This window comes from Anser cygnoides, chromosome 3 (assembly GCF_040182565.1).
Source record: "Anser cygnoides isolate HZ-2024a breed goose chromosome 3, Taihu_goose_T2T_genome, whole genome shotgun sequence".
Classification (NCBI taxonomy): Eukaryota; Metazoa; Chordata; class Aves; order Anseriformes; family Anatidae; genus Anser; species Anser cygnoides.
The window spans coordinates 64,768,072-64,788,391 of NC_089875.1; the positions used below are offsets into that span (position 1 = coordinate 64,768,072).

The 20,320-nt window shown below is 38.0% G+C and overlaps 1 protein-coding gene across 4 annotated transcripts in view; it reads left to right on the forward strand.

Annotated features, from left to right (window-relative positions):
- PTPRK (protein tyrosine phosphatase receptor type K) overlaps window positions 1-20,320 on the forward strand; it is a 421,511-nt gene that overhangs the window by 311,540 nt on the left and 89,651 nt on the right. For all 4 annotated transcript variants that reach the window (XM_066994303.1, XM_066994304.1, XM_066994305.1 and 1 more), the window contains exons 8-9: window positions 9,587-9,889; window positions 20,167-20,276. In XM_066994303.1, the coding sequence (XP_066850404.1) occupies window positions 9,587-9,889; window positions 20,167-20,276 (413 nt within the window). The remainder of the gene's footprint in view (window positions 1-9,586; window positions 9,890-20,166; window positions 20,277-20,320) is intronic.

Consider the following 20,320-nt stretch of genomic DNA (forward strand, 5'->3'; position numbering starts at 1 on the left):
ACACACATGCAGACGTATATGTAAAAACTTTAAGTGAGTATCATGATTCCAGCTTTCAATTCCAGTTTTCGTTTCTCATTCATTTCCAGTTTTCAGTTCTCATCCATCAGAGGTGAATGTGGCAATAGTTCTGTTCACCGAGTCTCTCTTCTGTGTTTTCTGTTTGTTTCTTATAGACTGTGTTCTGTGACTGTGGTCACCCTATTTCATATGGTGATATTTAATTTTCCTGGCTTGAAGGACCAATATTTTTATACACTGGATAAAGGAAGCTTTAATGATATCCATAGAAGACTTTTGTATTGCTTATTCACACTACTCCACTTAGGCGTTTTGCATCAATACTGAAAACATCTTAAGGTCCCAAATACATTGTCTGTACAAAGACATAAAATGATGTTTACGAATGTGCATTGGAGGGAAATGAAAAACATATCACCTTAGAAATCTGGTGATTTTTCTTCAAATAAATGTTTGTAAATGCTTTCTTCATAGTGTTAAGTGGTTAGGTTCACTAGGTTGGTGGGTAAAATGTGTATGTAAATATGTATTGTAAATTCTTTTTATATATGTGTATGGGTTATTTTAGATGATGAGTCTTTCATTCATATTCAGTAGAACCATGCCTCTAATTTATTTATTTTTTTTATGTTGAAGGTTCATTTATCCCTATCACTGTTAATTTTGTAATTGACCTTAGACAATTAATCTCCACATAGGTTTTCTAGGAATTTTAAAATGTCAGGCTTTCCTTGTGTTTACTCTTGCGGCTTGATGCTTGTTGACATGCTGATTCATGTTTTACAACACCAGATAGTTTTGTTCATCTGGAGGAATGAGTTTACAGAGGTCATGGCAGCTTTTCCTCTCTGCTCCTAGACTATATATCTCCTTTTAATTTAAACTCAAAAAAAAAGTATTAAAAAAAAAAAAAGTAATGGGATTTCTGCAGCTAAGCTAAACTGGAGGAATCAATTGAATTTATTATCAAGGGATGTCTAATCTCTAAAGCTAATACGGGGCTTCACAGCTATTGATTACATGTGAAGGATGCACAAACTGTTAATCATGCATGGAGGCAATAGAATAAACATACTATCAAGAGGGAATGGGCAAATAATTGTCAGTAGTGCAGTTATAATTCATCTCTTTGCTATACCTCTGAAGTAGGAACAGCTATATTTTGCATCCAAAAGGATATGTTCTAGAATATGTTGAATATCCTCTCATTGCTACTGAAACTAGTGTAGTACAGCTGATTATCTATGTAATAATTCATATGTTTTCTTCAGCTCCCTGAGGTACATGGTCAATAAGAAATTTGTAAACTGGCTTAATAAGTTAGCTGGATGAAATGCAAAGGGGAAAATCTCATAGATTTTTATGCAGTTGCATTATAACCTTTGTTAGCAACAACATAAATCTATACTGCTAGTACAGTGTAAATGCTATTGTTTTATTTATTCCGGGTGCATATTTCATGTGAGGAATAGATGGACACGCTAATGTACACAAAATGGGTTCTTTTTGTTTGTTTGCATCCCTATTTATTTTGCATTCTATATACGTTACACATCTGAAAGAGGAGATGATCAGTAACTCCTTCTATTTTTATTACGGAAATGCATACCTGTTAATTTTTCATTTTCTGTCTGACTGCTGAAATTACCTCAGATTGTACGGTTTCTTTCAACTTCATTTGAATTGCCTTTCTTTGATGTTCACTATTTCTTTATGCTTCTAAGTTTAAAAAGATTAAAAGCCTGAATTTTCAGATTTGGTTGGCAAATGTCAAGCCTCTAAACTGGTGACATGGAACAAGAGTTAGGGGAGAGGAGGAGAATAATAAAATAAAGAATACCTTGGTTAGACTTTCTGACCTGCACTTGCATACAGGACTGATGCCCTGTTTCCGAATGTGAGGGATTTTTTTCTGGCTATGAGGGATTGCAGATGCTCCCAAACTGGAGTATCTGGGATAATAGGTTATTCTTCTAATAAAAAATGAAAAGTCTATGTTGATCCAATTAGTGGATGATTTTTTGTGGTGTGGCTAGGAATGCACACAGATAGCATGAAAGAGTCTGTGGCTCTAAGCAAACGATTCATGAAGTATCATTAAGTAGGTAAGGGTAAGGCCTGTGCTGTTAATTGATTTTGCCTTTAATTCTAAACTGGCCTTTAACTCTACTTAGAAATGGTCAGAAATCTGCCAGAGTTAGAGGAAAGAAACTTGAAAAGGAAATGAAAACTATTCTGTCATAAAAGAAAGAGCTGTTCAAGGAAATTAGGCTGAAATGCATGGCATTCTTGGGATGTCTGAATAAATTGGGCCTTCTTGTATTATCATCATATTGTTATTTAACGTATGTTCTTACATCAGCTTTGTTTTAAGCTCTGTTTTCTGTAGAAGCTCCTAAAGAAGCATGCATTGCTTTTAGAAGTTACATGGCTATTCCTTTTCTTCAGCACTAGAGCCATATTCAGACAGATTAAATTCTGCCAAGAGCTATACCTAGTTTCAAGCTGTATGGTTGTAGGTAGTGCTCTGGCAAGCACATCAGTTAGGCATCCATAATCATACCTCAATAGGATACCCATATTCCCTGCAAGATTTGCAGTGTAATTTAGGCATTTTTGGTATGATTTATGTTCCTTAGGGAGTGAGTCTGAACTACATTCTTTTGGATTATTAGATCCTTGAAAAACAAGGCTTTCATCATGTGTATTCTAGGGCAGATCAACATACCTAGGGTTTTCTTTTTTTGTTTGTTCATAACATAATTTAATTATAGGATGCTCCTTTTCAAATAACATGGCCTAGATTTTTCCAATAGAGACTGAGCGGCAGTATGTTAGTGCTTTAGCTTTGCTAAAGGAGTGTGCTTTTGGTGGAAATCTCTTGCTTGTCTCCAGTTAGTACACTTTGTTTTGCATCATAGAGCTGTCTCAGAATGTGCAAACCATATTTCTTTGAAACTGAACTGGAAAATAAGTTTCTGTGGTGTACCTTCAGCCACTAGAGGACAATCAGTTCAAGGGTACAAAATACAGCTAGTAAAACCATGCAACATATTTGTATAATGTGGATGTGTCAGATCCTAAGCCCCAGTGCTTTTCTTCTACACACACTGTGTCTTGCCTTTGGGCAAGTCATCAGACCAACTGTAGATGTCCACCTCTGAATTGTCATGGTTGCCTTCTTGGTCAGCGGAGAGACTGACCGAGTGCTTTTGAGGCACAAATTCTCTCCTTCTAAAGTCCATAAGTAAGTTATGTCAGCTGATTTATGTTGTACCTGTGTTGTTGGTTTTGTTTGTTTGTTTGCTTTTTTTTGTTTAAACTCTTTCTGACTTGGTCATAAAGGGAATTTAGATAGAGTTTAAAATCACGTCTACATACTAGATGATTACAGTGAAGTGACTGTGAAGGCAAAGAGGATGCTAGCAGGTAGTAGATCACCCACAGAAATGCAGAAGTGATCACAGCTGAAGTTCTCTCTTGCTGAGACTCTGGTTGTGTGTTGAAATTTATGATAACTTTAGTCCAGTCCTGTTCAACAAGTGATACACTTTTATATACAGCAATCTCAACCGATTTTATGATGTGAGGGAGCTTAGTCAGTATTTATATAAAATCTTTCTACACTATTCATTGATCACTGGTAACAAAAGTAATAATTGAGAGTAATGCATCTGAAACGAGCAAGTGAGGAAACTGTTTTCTTACAACATATTTGTCAGCTGTTTTCTTTGTCATCGTACTTTCTCCAGTGTACTCGTGCCATTCTTACATGCTCTTATTAGTGGTCCTTTTAGAAGAATTCTTTACAGCAGGAGGACTGTAACATTTTTTTTGAGTTTTGGGAACATTTTGTTTTTGTATGACCTTGCGTGAACCGAGGAAGCAGCAGGAGCCACAGTGACATCTAAGAATAATCCTCTTTTTATTTTCCACATGCCAAGGAGAGACCCCTCCTGGAAAGGTCAGGAGAAGCCACAGGACAGAGAGGCTCATATTCTCATAAAGAAAAGTCTGGGGAATTCCAGTGGCTGTTCGGACTGAATATTAGCAGAAAAATTAGGACATTTTTTTTCCTATGTCATTTTTATTTTAAAGTCTCATGGCAAGATAATTAAAGGACGTTTGGTCAGAAACTGCATTTTAAAGTACAGGGTTGCTATCTGAAATCCAATTGACTCTACTCCTTTACTAATTGTCATACATTTGCTTTTGTATGTCAGAGGTTTTATGCGATATAAGTCCCACATCTGTTTGTAGTTCCCTCAAAACTTGTGTGAATTTATGCATTATCTTGCCTTCCTAAACCTGAGATTCTACCACTTAGTTTTCTCTTTCTGTGTCACCAATAGAAGTGATCTGAGCCACTCTTGAAATGTGATATGAATTTCAGTCAGTGTAGGTAAAGTAGAACTTTGAAGTCAGCTCCTCATTGTAATGCCTTACTAGAAATAGTTGAAGGGGGGGGATGGGGTTGGAAATCAGAAAGCCAACCCCAGTTAAAATTATATACACTGGCAGGATGCACTGGGTGACAGCATATGGCAGTGTTCAAGAAGCACTGTCTTTATTCGAAGTGTTTGTGCTTTAAAATTTTTCTGATAGTTTTCCATTTCAAGCGAACAAATGTGTGTTCTACCTGCTGGTCGGAAAACCTAATTCCTCCTCCCCTTGCAGATAACTGCACATTGCAATCAACGTTTAGGCTTTCTGATGAAAGGCTGAAAAAGCAAAGGACCTTACCATGCTCTCCTAGTCTTATTTGATGGGATATTTGTAATTCAGGTAGTAAGTTTTATCATTAAAAATTGATTTTGAGGAAATGCATGCTCTCGCCTTGTTTCTTCTATAACTGTGAAGGCTTTTGTTTTCACTGCCATTTCTGTATAAGTGAAGATAATCTCTACAAAGAGACTCTGATATTGACCTGTCGTATCACGTGTTGCTTATCAAGCACTAAAGAAATTGAATTTCATTTTATCTGTTATCTGGAGCTTCTTATTAAATCATCCGGCAGTTGAGAGATGGTGTGGGGTCAACAGGTTCTGTCTCTTTTGCCAGCTATCCCCTGGATTATTAACCTTTGGAGAATTACTAAAGCTGTTCTTTATTTTATTCCATAACGTTGGGTTAAATCGTTTTGATCCATAAATTGTTGCAAGTGAATGGCACGTCCATGTAATTCTTTTACTTAATGCAGTTTCTGGATAAGGAATGAGGACTTAGTAGTCTGTGTAAATGTAGAGATCTTTTATTACTGTTTTTTTCTTTTCTTTTAATATTCTTCTGATGCTTCTGTTTTTAATTGAGAGTAACAGCAGTTAGACTGGGTGATGGATCTGAGTCAGAGAGCAAATGGTAGCGTTTGTTTGCCAAGAGGTGCGGTGAGGGTGATGAGGAGGAAGATAACGGAGTTCAGGTGCTGAGGGCAGGAGGCAGAGCTGGGGATGCGTGGAGGTCGAAGCAGCCACCGCAGGCAGGGGGTCTGGCAGGGAGCAGCCCGCCCACTGGAGAGGGGCTCTGGGGGACAAGGTAGGTTTATTGGAGGAAATCATACAGACCGAAGGGCATAACGAGGCAGTTAGTAAGAACTGTACTTTACCGTCTGCAGCTAAAACTGGGATCGAAGCCCTCCTTCTTCAGTCTCTCATATGAAGAATGAATTATGTATTTTCACTGACCTAAAGGTCAACACCCCGACACCATCAAACCCTCCATATGCCTTGTTGCTGTGCTTCTTTTGGAGGATGTGACCCTGCTGGTCAGGATGTTCATGTTTAAGTGCTTGATACAGTCACAGTATATTGAGTTTCTAGCAACAACAGGAGGCCAAAATACTTTCTGCCATCACCACAAGGAGCTGCCTTCAGTGTTAAATGTGTTTTCTATTGCAGAGAAAGGCTTGAAAAAAATAAATTATGAATACTCCTTTCCCAATTTTAATTTTAAAAACAGGATTAAATAACAGTAAAAATGTGTTGCTTCTTTCAATTTCTAAACTCAAAATCAAGGAATCTTTAAAAATCCTCCCCCTTGTTAGAACTTGATTCAGAGTATTAACTTGGAAATGAGTAAGCCAAACTATTGCTTTTCAAATAACTTGGCTTAATGCTTAGGTCTTCACTTAGTATCTGGGCACTGTTATGCTTTCAAACTTGTTCTAAGAAAAACGGCATGAACTCTTCTAAGAAGGAACTAGAGCTGAGGAGCCAGCAGTAGAGTTCACATTCCTGCATAGGCACCGGAAAGTCAAGTGTAAATGAAATCTCTGAAGGGCTGCTGCTCTGAGCCACTGCTGCCTGGTGGCCAGAGCACAGATGACCTGGGAGATGGGGACCACTCAGTTTTCTTCTGGCGCTGGCAGTAAATCACCTTGGAGCTTTGAACAAGCTATTAACCTTTTTGTGTCTTTTCCTCCTTGCAGAAAAAAGATTAACAACACTTACCTGTCTCACGGGGGTAACTGGTAAATTAATGTTTGGAAAATATTAAGGACTTTCTGCCATTGTTAGTATTATTGAAACTCCGGCTGATAGGTTAAGAAATGAATAGATTTTGAGAGAGTCTTATTTCTTCCCTCTTTGGCAGAGGGTTCTGATTTGGCATAATTAGGTCAATGAAAAAGCAGAAGTCAAGGACTTGGATGCCCAGGCATTTTGGATAAAAGTTCTAGCTATGGCTGAAAGAGGGAAGGTGGGGAAAAACTGGGAAGACAGATTAAATGAATTACTGGGTTTAGTAGTATATAAAAAATATCGAAAGATCAGAAAGAATGTGTAAATCAAAATTAATTCACAATTAAGAAAACATTTCAGGAAGATGGAGTCCCTTAAGTGTAAGGGAGAAAGGAAAAAATGGTAGTTGAACACTTCCTTTTGCCGCTATCTAGAAAAAAAATATTTTTAATGAGATGCTGGGATTTTTCGGAAACCTGCTCAGAAATTCAATGGTGTTTTATCTGAGAAAAAATAATTATTGGGAGATTGCTTTCTAGTGAGGTGTTACAGATGGAGGCTTTGTGGTGTGGTAGTTTAAAACAATTGGTCTTTACCTCTAGAGATCCCTGAGATGAATGTTGCCCAGAGGCGAGAGTAAAATTGTGTTTTTAAAGCATCATTTTAGGAGCAGTGGGAATTTTGGCAGAGTTTACCAAAGCTGTTGAGAGACTCTGCAGACTTTAATTACCATCTCAATATTGCAGAAGTTGTTTAATTTCTGCCAAAGAAGGGAATAGTTGTGAGAAAGTGAGATCACACTGTCTTTCATTCTTCCGTTTTTGACAGGTGAATAAAGGATGCTTTTCAATATCTCCTCTGATACTGTTACACATTTGTAGAATTTGCATAGAATTGTAAAATATTTTTTCTTCAAGATTAACAAAGTTCTTATTTTTTTCTTCTCTTTTTTGAAAGTCCTGTACCCCATAGTGTGAATGTGTTTTAAGGCTTGCCAGGATGGAAGCAAGATGAAAATGTAGTACATTTTCTGTTACTGAAAGTCTGCTTCAAACACTAATAGTTTCAACCTTCATGACCAGACAACTTGTATCACATTATGCTTCTTTTAGAGGTTCCAGTAAACTTTAAAATCAAATTTGAATTCTGCCTCTGTTGTGGGTGGTTGGAGGCACAACCTGGATTAGTATAATAAAGGAAAAAATTAAAATGACAAGAAGCAATCCATTTTAGACAGAAAAGTAAGCCTACAATACAAAACAACATTTACTCTTTTAGACTGCAAAATTATCTAAATCACAGAATGTATAACTTTTTTTTTAATTGCTGTTTATATGAGAAAAGGCTGATGTTTAAATTTTATTTATTTATTTTTTTAATTGTACTTTTCCCAAGCAACACCTGAGTTTGTTTTTTTCTAAGTACTTATGGTAGCCAAAGAAATATGGATTCTTTGAAGATTCTTACCAGCTCCATCAGTGGATCTACCCTTTTTTGTTTACAACTGCCTCTCACCTGTCTGTACTTGCTAAAGCACTGGCCATTGTTTATTCTATTAAAGCCCTTTTATCTCCTTCTCTTCAAATCTCTTATCTCTAAAGGACCTTTTCAACAGTATCGTTCAGCTTCAGATCTCTGTTGTCACATTATACAGTATTTTTAGAAAGCTACTGCCCAGGGAGTCTGTTTTTTCATTTGTGTGTTTCACCATATATATATGATAAATCAGTAATTCTGGGCAAAGGGAACATGTCCAAAACCCAGAAAGGGAAGGATAGATCATGGAAACAAATAGGCACAATTTTTAATCCTTAACACTCATCATGTTTCTAGAAATACCTTTGTAATATGTAGAATTTGGTTGTTTTGGTGCTTGAAACTAAATGTTTGCAGTTTGTCTTGCAAACTGCATGCTGAATAGATTACACTGATTGACATTTCCTTATTTCAATATACCATCTGTGCTTTTGGCTGGCTGGTACGCTGGTTGGGACTCTCATTTCATAAATGCAAGTTACACAGGACAGTTAGGCCCAGAAAGAGAAATGCCGTTTTTCACTTCCTTGGATGATCTCAACTCTTTTGACCTTACACCAACAAGGACGCAAGGCTACAGCTGTACCTACAGCAGGCTCTATTTTCTCTGGTGAAGAAGTATGTATTAGCAGGGTATAAAGATCCCTTTGGTGTATTTCTAGTGAAACTCTAGCGTATATATAGTCATGGTCATGATTTTCATTGTGTAATCATTTTAATTAAGTTCAATGATAAAAGTTAGTCTTGCATGAGAAATGAATACGCTAGAGAGATGATGAAAGATTGATGACAGCTTGGGGAGTATCACATCCTCTGCTGGTGGACACGCACATGGGGAGAGCAGGTGAGCTTAGGTCACAGTTCAGAGATTATCAGTTTAGAGCAGTGGCCAGGCAAAGTTTTGGGGGTCTGAAAGAAGCGGGATACAATGGGAATATCCAGAAGCACTTTTGCAATATTTCTCAGGGCTTTTGCTTGAATGAGTAGCCTCATTACCAAAATAATAAACATTAATTAATATCTGCATCATTTTTGTAACTGCTGGCTTAGTAAGATGATTAGTATAATTAGTACATAGCATTGCCTGGTGGCATGATAAATCATAGTGTAGTGACTGTTGACTCTTTACCCCACTGTGATGTATTATCTAATTTACTCAGGTAAAAAATAATAATAATAAAAAAAAAGGAAGGGATATCAAGAAGGTAAGCCAGTGGTGACAGCTGGGTGGCCTTTTGGTCAATCTTCTTGCATCTGCTGTCTGTATTCTCAATTGCTTTGAATTGCTACGCTATTAATTAGCAATACATTTTCTCACTGTTACTAAGTCTTAATCACTAATTGAAACCTACAGAGAGAGACAGAAGAAGAATAAAATAAAAAACAGGGAGGCCATGGCAGTTTTTTCCCTTCAGGGTACCTGTACAAAGGATGATACTTCTTCCAGTAATATGTCTGTGTGTGCTAGGTACATCCTCTGTTTTCACTTCCGTATAGCTGTCATCTATATCTTACAGTTCTGTGCAAGGATGAAGAACATTAACAGCATTTTTCTTTGCTTTATTGTTTTCTAGAACCCATGAGAACACCCAAAACTTTGAAGATTGCTGAGATTCAGGCCAGACACATTGCTGTGGATTGGGAATCTCTGGGCTACAATATCACTCGTTGCCACACTTTCAATGTCACTATATGCTACCACTACTTCTGTGGACGCAATGAGAGCAAGGCAGACTGCTTGGACATGGACCCCAAAGCACCACAGCATGTTGTGGATCACCTGCCTCCATACACGAATGTCAGCCTCAAAATGATCTTAACCAACCCGGAAGGGAGGAAAGAAAGCGAGGAGACCATTATCCAGACAGATGAAGACGGTAGGTATAAATGCTATTACACAAATTATATCCAAGTCCAGTCCAGACAGGTGGAAGGAAATGACTGTGTGTTACAATATGTGCTTCGAAGGATGGAAGTTCTGTTCTATTAATGTATTAATTAGGCCTCAAACAATAGCTTTAAAAATACTATAAATGTCACCCTGCATATATAGCCCAAACTGTCCCTGTAGCTCAAGTCATACTGAATATCTCACTTGCAAGAAAAAGGAAGGTAGTTTCCTAGTCATTGTAAAAATGTGTTCACGCAGGTGACAAGAATCACATGGTGGTATTAGGTGAAGGCTTCCTCATGATATTTTTGGCGTGGTATTTGAAAATCAAGTTAATCTGTAAATGATATTTAAATATTCAGTTCCGTGCTTTAAGACTATTCAAGATTTAAAACCTCATCAGCAAACATATTTAAGCAATAACTTGTGTATATTCAAGGTTTCAGTATATAGTATCTGTTAACTGTTTAAAAACACCCAGCAGAGTAAAGTAATATTTTGACAACTCCTCTTTTAAAATGCTATGGGTGAAATTTCATTGACAAGGCAGTTTAACTTAATGTAGTTGGAGAGAAATAAAAAATAGACGTAGATGATGATGGTGACATTCAATGATTAGGCTATGAATCTTGGTATGAAAGAAATTAAAATAAAAGTAGGTATTTTCTCTAATAAGGTTACAGCTGTGGAAATGAAGAACAATTTTAGTTTCCTTTTCTTATGTTTAGACTTCATTAAAATATTGACAACAACAAAATGAAAATAGATAGCACCATAGGTAACAATAACAAAAAGTAGTTGGGATAATATAAGACTGTAGCTACATAAAAACATAAAATTGAAAAAAGTAGAGTGTGTTTCCTTGCCTGTAAAATAAAGGAGCGTGTATAGCTATACATATGGATAGCAATCAAGATTAGAATCTGGTAGCATTTTTTTGCCATATATTTTCAATTTTGTAAGAAGTGGAAGAGGAATATGTTTACTGTTGCAATAAAGAAGGGAGAACGGCTGATTAAATAGTCAGAATATGAGGATCTGTAGAGAGCTATAGAGGAATAGATGCATCATGTAAAGATTTATTGACATGGCCAGAATTAGAATGTTTCATGCAATTCAAATTTTAGCATTACTTTTTTTTTTTTTTTAAGTTAATTATAAATATAAGTCATGATGAATTATTTCTGTATATGGACTTACATTATGGATATTTATGGTTGCTATTTTCCTGAAAAAAAAGTAGTAGTAATATTACTATGTCCATGGAAAATGGCTTTCTCTTTCTTTTTAACTGCATTTCCAAGAAGGATTATGGTTTCTGATAGCCTTTATCTAGTTAGGTGTGCAGTGATGGTGGTGGCTGGTCATTGCAGCAGTGCTTGTGAAGAGCAGAGTCACGTGCATGTACTTTGTCTTCTGTGTTTGTTGTGGGTTGCTCATGGAAAATGATACACATTAGGCAGGTTTTTGGACTAGCATGCCAGCATGCTGTCAGTGACCTTCTTTAAACTTAGCTTTGGTGTCCTAGGTACCCTGGTATAGAGGAAAATTCACTCAGGGATCAGAAGTTGCTAAGGTACACTATTTCAAGCAGATGTTGTTTTCAGGGAAAGATTAATGTATTTTAAAAGGTAGCTGTATTTAGACACACTGGTAATGGTAGTGCTTGTGACCTGAAAATAGCCTCTTGTGAGGCCAAGTCAGTGATACTGACCTGTACTCAGCTCTGATGAGGCCGCACCTGGACTACTGTGTTCAGCTTTGGGTCCCTCAGTACAAGAGGGACATCGAGGCCCTGGAACATGTCCAGAGAAGGGCTACGAAGCTGGTGAAGGGCCTGGAACAAAAGTCCTGTGAGGAGCAGCTGAGGGAACTGGGGTTGTTTAGTCTGGAGAAGAGGGGGCTCAGGGGAGACCTCATTGCTCTCTACGACTGCCTGAAAGGAAGGATGTGGGGAGCTGGGGGTCAGCCTCTTCTCACAGATAACTAGTGATAGGACTGGAGGGAATGGCCTCAAGTTGCTCCAGGGGAGGTTCAGGTTGGAAATTAGGGGACACTTCTTCACTGAAAAGGTTGTGAGGAATTGGAACAGGCTGCCCAGGGAAGTGGTTGGACTTGATCATCTTAGAGTCCTTAGGTCTTTTCCAACCTAAATGCTTCTATGATTGTATACTGTTGGGAATAAAATGCACATTTTTAATTGTGTGCTATTGACTAACTTGAAAGTATATGTCCATTCTGTCACATACTTCAAAATACATGGCATGCAAGCAAGGTGCAGTCCTGAGGGCTTTTAGCCATCTCAGAGGATCAGAGCTGTACTCCCTCATGTGTGGTTCCTTGAGCTCCCATAGCAGTAGTAAACCAATTTCTGTGGTTGGCTGCACATGTGTGTGGTGTGAGTTCAGTTCAATGTCAAAGTGATCAGGTATCCATCTAAACTCTGTTAAAAGACAGTTTGCTCCCTAAAGCAGGATTCCAACTAGGAGAATGAGATCTACAGTAAGATGCATGGTTCTGTGCCCTACATATTTCACTTAGACTCAGAAATAGCCTCATTGTCATCATGACTTTTGCAGGTTTTGTAGAGTCAGTGTAATGTTAGTTACATTGTGGGGGCATTAACACTGATTTATTTATAAAAAGAAAATGGAGGAATCACAGTATTTTTCTATGATTTGGAAATAATATTAATTAGAAATAGCCATTGATGACACGGTTATCTCAAACTATGTACTTAATGTACATTTTGTAAATAGAAACTTTGAAAAGTTCAGATGATAACGCATAATTAACTTCGTTAGCTTTTCTGTAGTGTGGTATTCTCTTCAATGCAGTTGTTTCTTACAAGGATCTGCTAATCAAGTAAAAACTTTGTAGACTGTTGGAGTTAGAGATACCTACACATTTTCCTCTCTCCTTCTCCTCTCTCCTCTTTCCCATTTTGCCTTCATCTTCTGTTGCTGTGACCATTTTCCTCATGCTTACATCCCTCTGCATGCCTTCACACTCCCCCCCCCCCCCCCCGCCAATTTTACCATTCGTCTCTCTTCTTCTGTCATCTCACCTCTTCAGTTCTCTCAGGAGCTTTAAACGTTTTTTAAAATCCATGATTCCCTAAATTCAGAGGAGATCAGACGTCGATGGGTCTCTGCTGTGAGACAGGGAGCATCTCTGGTTTTGTATCACAAAGGTTTGTATGTACATAATGCTGGGCAGTTGGCTTTGGGGGTTCCAGAAGCAGACCATCTAGAGCACTGAGCAATAACTGAGCTACTTATTGTAATAGGCAGAATTAGCTCAGGAAATGATTAGTGGAAAAGTGGAGTGAGTTTCAGAAGCTCTGCTTCAGAAACCTTTGGAAACATGACTGACGAAGAAGGTTTTAATATGTTGTAATTCAGTATCTGGAAGAAAGCAAAAGCAGGAGTGTCAAACAGCCTGAAATAGCCCTCTTTCTGACCAGAGAAGGATCAGAATACTCGTTGGTTTAAGTATTTCTATTTAGTTTGGGTTGTCAAAATTAATCTTTAAAGTATAGCAATTTGCAAGGAGCTAAATTCCACGGGGAAAAAAAAAAAAAAAGAACACTAGCAATGCACTGTTAAACAAGTTATACCAAAAGAATATGAAAACAAGGAAATTAGTGACTGATTTACAGCTGAAGTACCATATTTCACGGGGAGAGACCATACTTACCATTACTAAGATTTGGAACAAAGCTCTTGCTGAGTAGGTGGGGATGGACTGTGTTTGAAGGCCTTGAAAAAGGGAAAAGAGGAAGGCTCACACAATCTGGGGATGCATACGTGCTGGGCAAAGATGTTTTGGATTTTGAACGAAGTACAAAAAACAGCAGTGAATTTATCACTTTGCATGAATCAGCAGTGCACACATTCTTGGAGCTGCATGACAAGGGCGCTGCGAACTCAGAGGAGCCCTTTTGAAGAACAGGGGATGGAATTGACACAGATAAATGTTTCCTTAATTTTTAATTGGGAACAGATGCAAAAGGCAGTGGATTAACAAGAACAGTGACAATAGCTCAGAGAGAGAACTTTCTCTATAGAGAAAACAAATAATGAAACTCAAAGTATCTGATGGTGATTTTGTAATTAGTGAGGGAGTGTGTCAGCTAACAGCAAGCGAACAACTCATTGAAAAAGCTCACTTGTAATAGGATAAGTACTCATTTGGGGGCTTAAAATGTGCCAAAGCTTTGGTCTCAGTCAAAGGACTCACTCACTGGACATAAGTGAGGCTTGCTGACCTTTTGCAGAGTATGGCTCGTTCAGCTCTTTGGAGATACCTAGAGCTACAGTGCAGGGTCAAGTCACCCAGTGCCCACCTCTACCATTACTCATGCTCCTGGGAAAATCCCAGGTGGCGCCCCCCTCTGGGAAACACCAGAGGAACAGAAAAATGTTACAGTGACAGGACAAAGATAAAAGTAAAAGCAAAGTACCTCGTATACTGGCTAAATGTGTGAAGAGGAAATATGTTCCACCAAGTACAAGAGGGAGGATTTTATAGTTGGAATCGTTACTATCTAGTATTTTTCTGTATTTGATAGTAGGCTGTAAGTTGCCTTTAGAAACACACACACAAACACATACATATACAATATCTATTCCCCTATTGTTTTTTTCACATAAAACATTTGCTAAGAGAAGCATTGTATCCTTTGTGCTTTTTCTAGCTGTTCTAACACCCCAGGAAAATACTGGGAAGGGTGGGGGGTGGAAGAGAACAGACAAAATATGTTTTGCTCAGAGGAGACAAAAAATGCTTCAAGGAACTTTGGAAGAACATGGATATAAAACTCTGCTTGTAACATAGTTAAAGTAACAAAAATAGCACACCTGGGAAAAAGGTAATGCAGCAAGATGAACAGGCAGTATGTCTTATGCAGCTAAGAACGGAGGGCTGGTGGCAAAGATGGCTTGAAATGGCAAACTGTCTCAAAATGTGTAACTTGCCTACCTGAGTGACACATGTATGGGTGTCAAGTGAATGTGGCATACTAATCTTAATGGGAAAAAAATGGCAAATGGTTGCAGTTAATAAAGCAAAACTCATAATGAAGAGATAAAAGATTCAATGTGAAGTTGTCCATAAATGCCCTCGCTAAAGGTATTGACCTCAGTCCTTGACCAAGAAAGAGAGACTATTGCCTTATGCCACTGCATAGTGGCAAATTTAGTGTGAATATCATCGAATAAGGAAGGAAGTTTTACGTCTTCAGCAATAGCATACCAAAACTGAATATAAATGACTTATTGCTATTGGAAAAAGGAGCTTGGGATGACCTGTTGGTCCTTTAGCTCGTGAAAATAACCCCAATTATTTTTTTTCAGATAGTGGGTAGGATCTACTAATGGCATGTAATTGAGAGGGGAAAAAATGTGGTGGTGTAAAGACAAGCCACTTGTCACTTTAGTGCTTTTTATTTAAGACATCAGAAAAGTTGATTGGTGAGAAAGTAAGAAAAATATTGAAATTATTGTCTGTTCAAGTCAGATTTATTTTAAGCTTCCACTGAACAAACAGCAAATGAAATAAGCTGTTTAAAGGTATTGCAGAGACCAGAAATACAACCTAGGTTTTATATTAATACCTCAGGAAAAGCTGGCCCTGAAACACACAATTATTTACACTGGCTGAAACAACTTCCTACTTCCATTTCCTTTAGCTAGCTATATTAGAAGCTTTATAGCTGAAAAAGTGGTACTGAATACGAGGTGCTTTTTTGAAATGGTGTTTTTGACACAATCGTGCCTGAAAGCAGGCCAGGATTCGTGGCTGTTGAAGCTGCCTTCAATGGGACAGGGGTGACGCGTGGGCCTGCAAATGCCCTTCATTGCCAGCCCACGTGCTTGCTACTTGAAAGCAGTGTCAGAATATTGATTTGCTTAGTTTTAGAAAGTTGTCCGGTTGCCATTTTGTCAGTTTGTAAGGTTATTTTTACCCTAAAATGGTCAATCATTTCCAAATCCCAGAACTGAGGATTACTGAAGTCAGCATTTGGGACAAAAAAGCTTTAAGCAGCAAACCGCGCTGGGGCACCGGAGCCTGAGCCCCACAGTTCAGCAAATCCAAAACTCATGGATTCAGCCCCATTTGATATCTGTGCCCATATCTACGGCGAGTGCTGCTACAGCTGAGACTGATGAGCCACTGCCAGTTGGCATAGCGACTAGCTTGATCGTAAGCATTTATATTTGTTGTGTTAGTAATTTTATATCATCTGGAAGGTATGTGGGCCGGGAGCTGGCAACTGCAGGTGTGAACTGGTTGAAAGCATAAAGCTAAAATGGTAAATCCTAGCTTTTTTTCCCTCAGAGCAAATGTAAAGATAGGCCATTTTAATTGCTTGTAACACTTAAACAGTAGGAGAGATTGGCTTTCACCATCTCCTGAAAATTGAGCATATGCCTTCTGAGAATGGCTGTAAGTTTGTTGCTGATATACTTTACTTTTTGAGTATCACAGAGGAATTTTTCCCAAAATAACTGTGCATATATCTGCACATATCCTTTACCGTGTAGCATAATAATATTCTGCACGGCTTTCACAGAGTATAATAATAATAAAAATACTCTGTTTACATGCACTTTCATTATTTTGTAGCAGGAAAACTGAAGCAGTATAAATTCATTTTTATAGGGGTTGGTGTCAGTTAGTACATTGTTCTTCCAGAAGTAATGTATTGTAATATAAATTCTCTGTTAAGTTAGTGTAGAACGAGGTTTAAATGACACTATTTGTGAATAACAATTTATTTGTGACTGTGACATAATTTAATGCAAATATATTGCTCTAAAATGAAATGCTCTGATGTCAGATTGATGGCTCATAATTTTATTATGTGTAGCATTTATAAAAGTTCACCATGCCACATATATACAAGAAAAGATTATCGGCTATTCACCATATGAATATATAGCTTCATTAAACAGGCTCTAGAGATGCATCAAAATCCTGAAAGAAGAGCTTGTGATGTTTCCCCTATAAAACCTTGCTGAAATTCCCTTTGAATTTTTTTATGTTCCTTGTACATGTGTGCTTTATATTTGTATACTTTCTCTTAGGGCAAAAATATTTTTTTTGGCTTAAGTTGAAAATCTCTTCTGAAAACTGTATGGTTTAATCCATCTAAATAATTTCATGTCTTCAACTAAGTGTAAGTCTGGACTAGTTGGAAATTTTACATATAATAATGCATATAAAAAAAAGTTTACAGAACGATGGTGGGGTCACACTTCACAAGGTCAGCAGATGGAAAGAAAATCAATAGGATCAGAATCTTTTTAAAGAGAGGGTGCAGAGGCCAGTAGGTCAGAGTACAACTCCTATAACTGCTGCTTACACTTTTTGAATTATTCAGGTATTCAGCCACTGATAGGGAATCTTAAGTGACGTACTTCACTTTAATATACACTTGTAGTAGTCATGGGTGATTTGATTTAGTATAAGCTATCTGTGAGTACAAGGAGAAGAGCAAGAGCTCACTTAGAAAGGAGAATGGGAGCTGAGTATTTATGGTCCTGCTGGGAGTTGGAGGGAAGAGGCAGCAACAGCTGCCCAAATGGAAGCGTGCAGTTTGGGTCTTCAATGCAGTGTTACTAACAGGTTACGTTGCTCTTGGTCTTTTGTTTGTGATGGTGGGGTTTGGTTTTTCTTTTTGTCTCTTTTTTTTTCTCTTTAAAATAATAATAATAATAAATCTGTTTGTAACTAGTTCTAACCTGAATACAAACACATGAAAACACAAGCATGGAAGTTTAGGCATTATTTCAACTAACCTGATGGATGAATCTATGCGCTTGCTCAAGATAAAACACTGTTTAAGCAAATTATTTTGTTTCTGCTTCTCCCCTTCCTCACTAGCCTTTGTCCCTTTGGTAAAGCTGTGCAAATAATACATTTTTACAGTGGCTGAACTGAAAAATGGAAGGGAAGAAAAAGCTTCAGACCCACCAAAATGTGTCCTTCAAAATCAAATTGACTTCCTATTCCTTTTTGTAGGCATTTGAATTTATATTTGTTTCTCTGCTTTCAGTCCAGTTGAGCTCTCAAATAATTTAAGTTGATCACAAGCTTCATTTTTGGTGAATTTATGGGTTGGGTGAGGTATGTGGAGATTACTGTTGACTTTTTCTAGACACTTGCTTTCCTTTACTTTCTGACCTTATTTTTGCTGGGATTCCCAGCAAGCTGCTCATCACTGTCCTAGCTTCTATTCTCATGCCCTTCTAACGCCAGTGGGAAGAGAAGCATGAAACTAAGTGGGATCATGTAGTTCCAGTCAGTTTAACATTGCTGCTGCCACAAGCAAAGAATTTTATAGTGCAGGAGAAGAAAACACGGTCATGCGATGTGATGAGCCCAGAGGTTTCTCCCACTTGGCTGTTTAAACAGAAATGTAGGAGGCTTTAATCAAACCTGAAACTTGGAACCCTGCACCCAGTTTCATCTGAATACGAAGCATATTCTTTAAAAGCACCACACAGAAAATATTTTGCAGGGTTTTGAGCAATTGTGTCTGTTTTCTTTTTATCTCATACGCTTTAATATGCTTTAATGTCAATTTTCATATTTTGTCCGTATGCCCTAGTGCGTTTGTATGGTCTCTCTCAAACAGATGTGTGCATGCAGACACATGTGCACATCTTCCAGGGAAAATGTGTGCATCAGAGTATTCATACCTCATTTCAGATGTAGAGAAGAAAAACAGTAGAGCATTCCTGTGAAAAACAAAGCGCTGCCTACAGCAAATCTGTGAATGCCACAAAGAGCGCAAAGGGGCTGTCATGGCATATCAGCCTTTATCCACTCCCCAGTCTGTGTCGGTACACTGAAGCAAAACAGCAGCGTATGATTTTAGTTAACTTCTCCTAAGCCTTTGCTTGACAGATGGGTGAACAGTTTCTGTGAAGCTCTCATCTGTTTACTGCTGGCTTCTTTGACTCCATGAATTTATTATTAATGTACTAAATGATGTTGCTTGTACCAAGGGTCAGATCATCATTTATAACTTCCATGTCGACTGAAATAAATCCTATTATTGGGACACACCACACACTCCTTGGTGCTGCTAGCATAGTGCCTTGTGCTTCCTTTGATCCAGTGATTTTTGATTTATATTTACTCTCTGTAAAACTTTGGTAGGCTTTGAAAATTAATACCCAGGAAATGTCATGTCTGAAGCTCACTGAATGTTGCCCTGAAAAAGATAGGCTAATTAAGAAGGGGAGAGAAATCTATGTCAATATGTTTCAATAGAAGTAACATTTTAACATGAAAGATTGAAAATTTGGGCAACTTTGACTTTTTGGTGGGGAGGGTGTTTCTTTGGTTTTTAGGGTTTCTTCAGGCACTCTCTTATCCTCAAGTCCTTCCTTCAGTGTGCACACTTTCAAATCCAGGTGAGCTGCTGTGGTTAAAAAGGAGCTGTATGTGTAGGCAAAAATACCTTGTAAGCTGAAACGGGAGATAACTAAGCGCTCCCACCTGGCGTTGATGGGATTACCAAGCACTGTGAGAATCACTCGGGCAAAGAGGCCGGAGATGACACTTCAGACTTTTTATTACACCAAGGATATTGGTTCCATTTAAAATAAGAAAGTAGGGTCATCTTAGTGCAGTTCAGTTCAAAGCTTTGAAAATGTCTTTTATTTGAAAGATTTGAAGTAAGCAGTTTTGATCCTTCAGCAGCAGGAACGCTGTAGCAGTTGAAAGAAGGGGCAGCTGAGCTGCTGTGTTTTACCATGCCCAGCCCTCTTTTAAGACAACAAATCATAAGAAGGGGTGACTGAAAACTATTTTGTAAGCGTTTCTCTCATTTGCAAGATGCTGTATATCATAGGGTTTTCCTTGCCTTTGATTTTTTCTTTTTAAAAGGATTTTAAAACCATGTAGTCCTTGTCCTAAGATATGTGTATTACAGAGTTCCCTGAACACCTAAAGTCATAATCTAGCCTGAACTGCTTCCCCTGGCTATACTACAAGAGAATTTGACTTTGCATTAAGTTCTGAAAACCATACGTGGGGATAACATTTCAACTTCATGCTCTCTTTGCACTGTGACAAAATAGACTTTGAAGTGCTTTTTTATACTCTCTACCACTGTCTTTTGCATGTGAATGAATGCTAATAAAAGTAGACCTGTGCTCCCTTTTGTTTTTAATAGGATGTACACCATCTCTTTAATTTGCCTGTCTCTTGAATTTCCTATTTTTAAACGTTTTATTTTGTTTGTAGTGCCAGGCCCTATACCTGCCAAGTCGGTAAAAGGAACTCCTTTTGAAGATAAGATCTTCCTCAACTGGAAGGAACCCGTGGATCCAAACGGCATCATTACTCAGTATGAGGTAATCATTAAACAACTTACAGGCATAGGAGAGGGCTAGGAAAG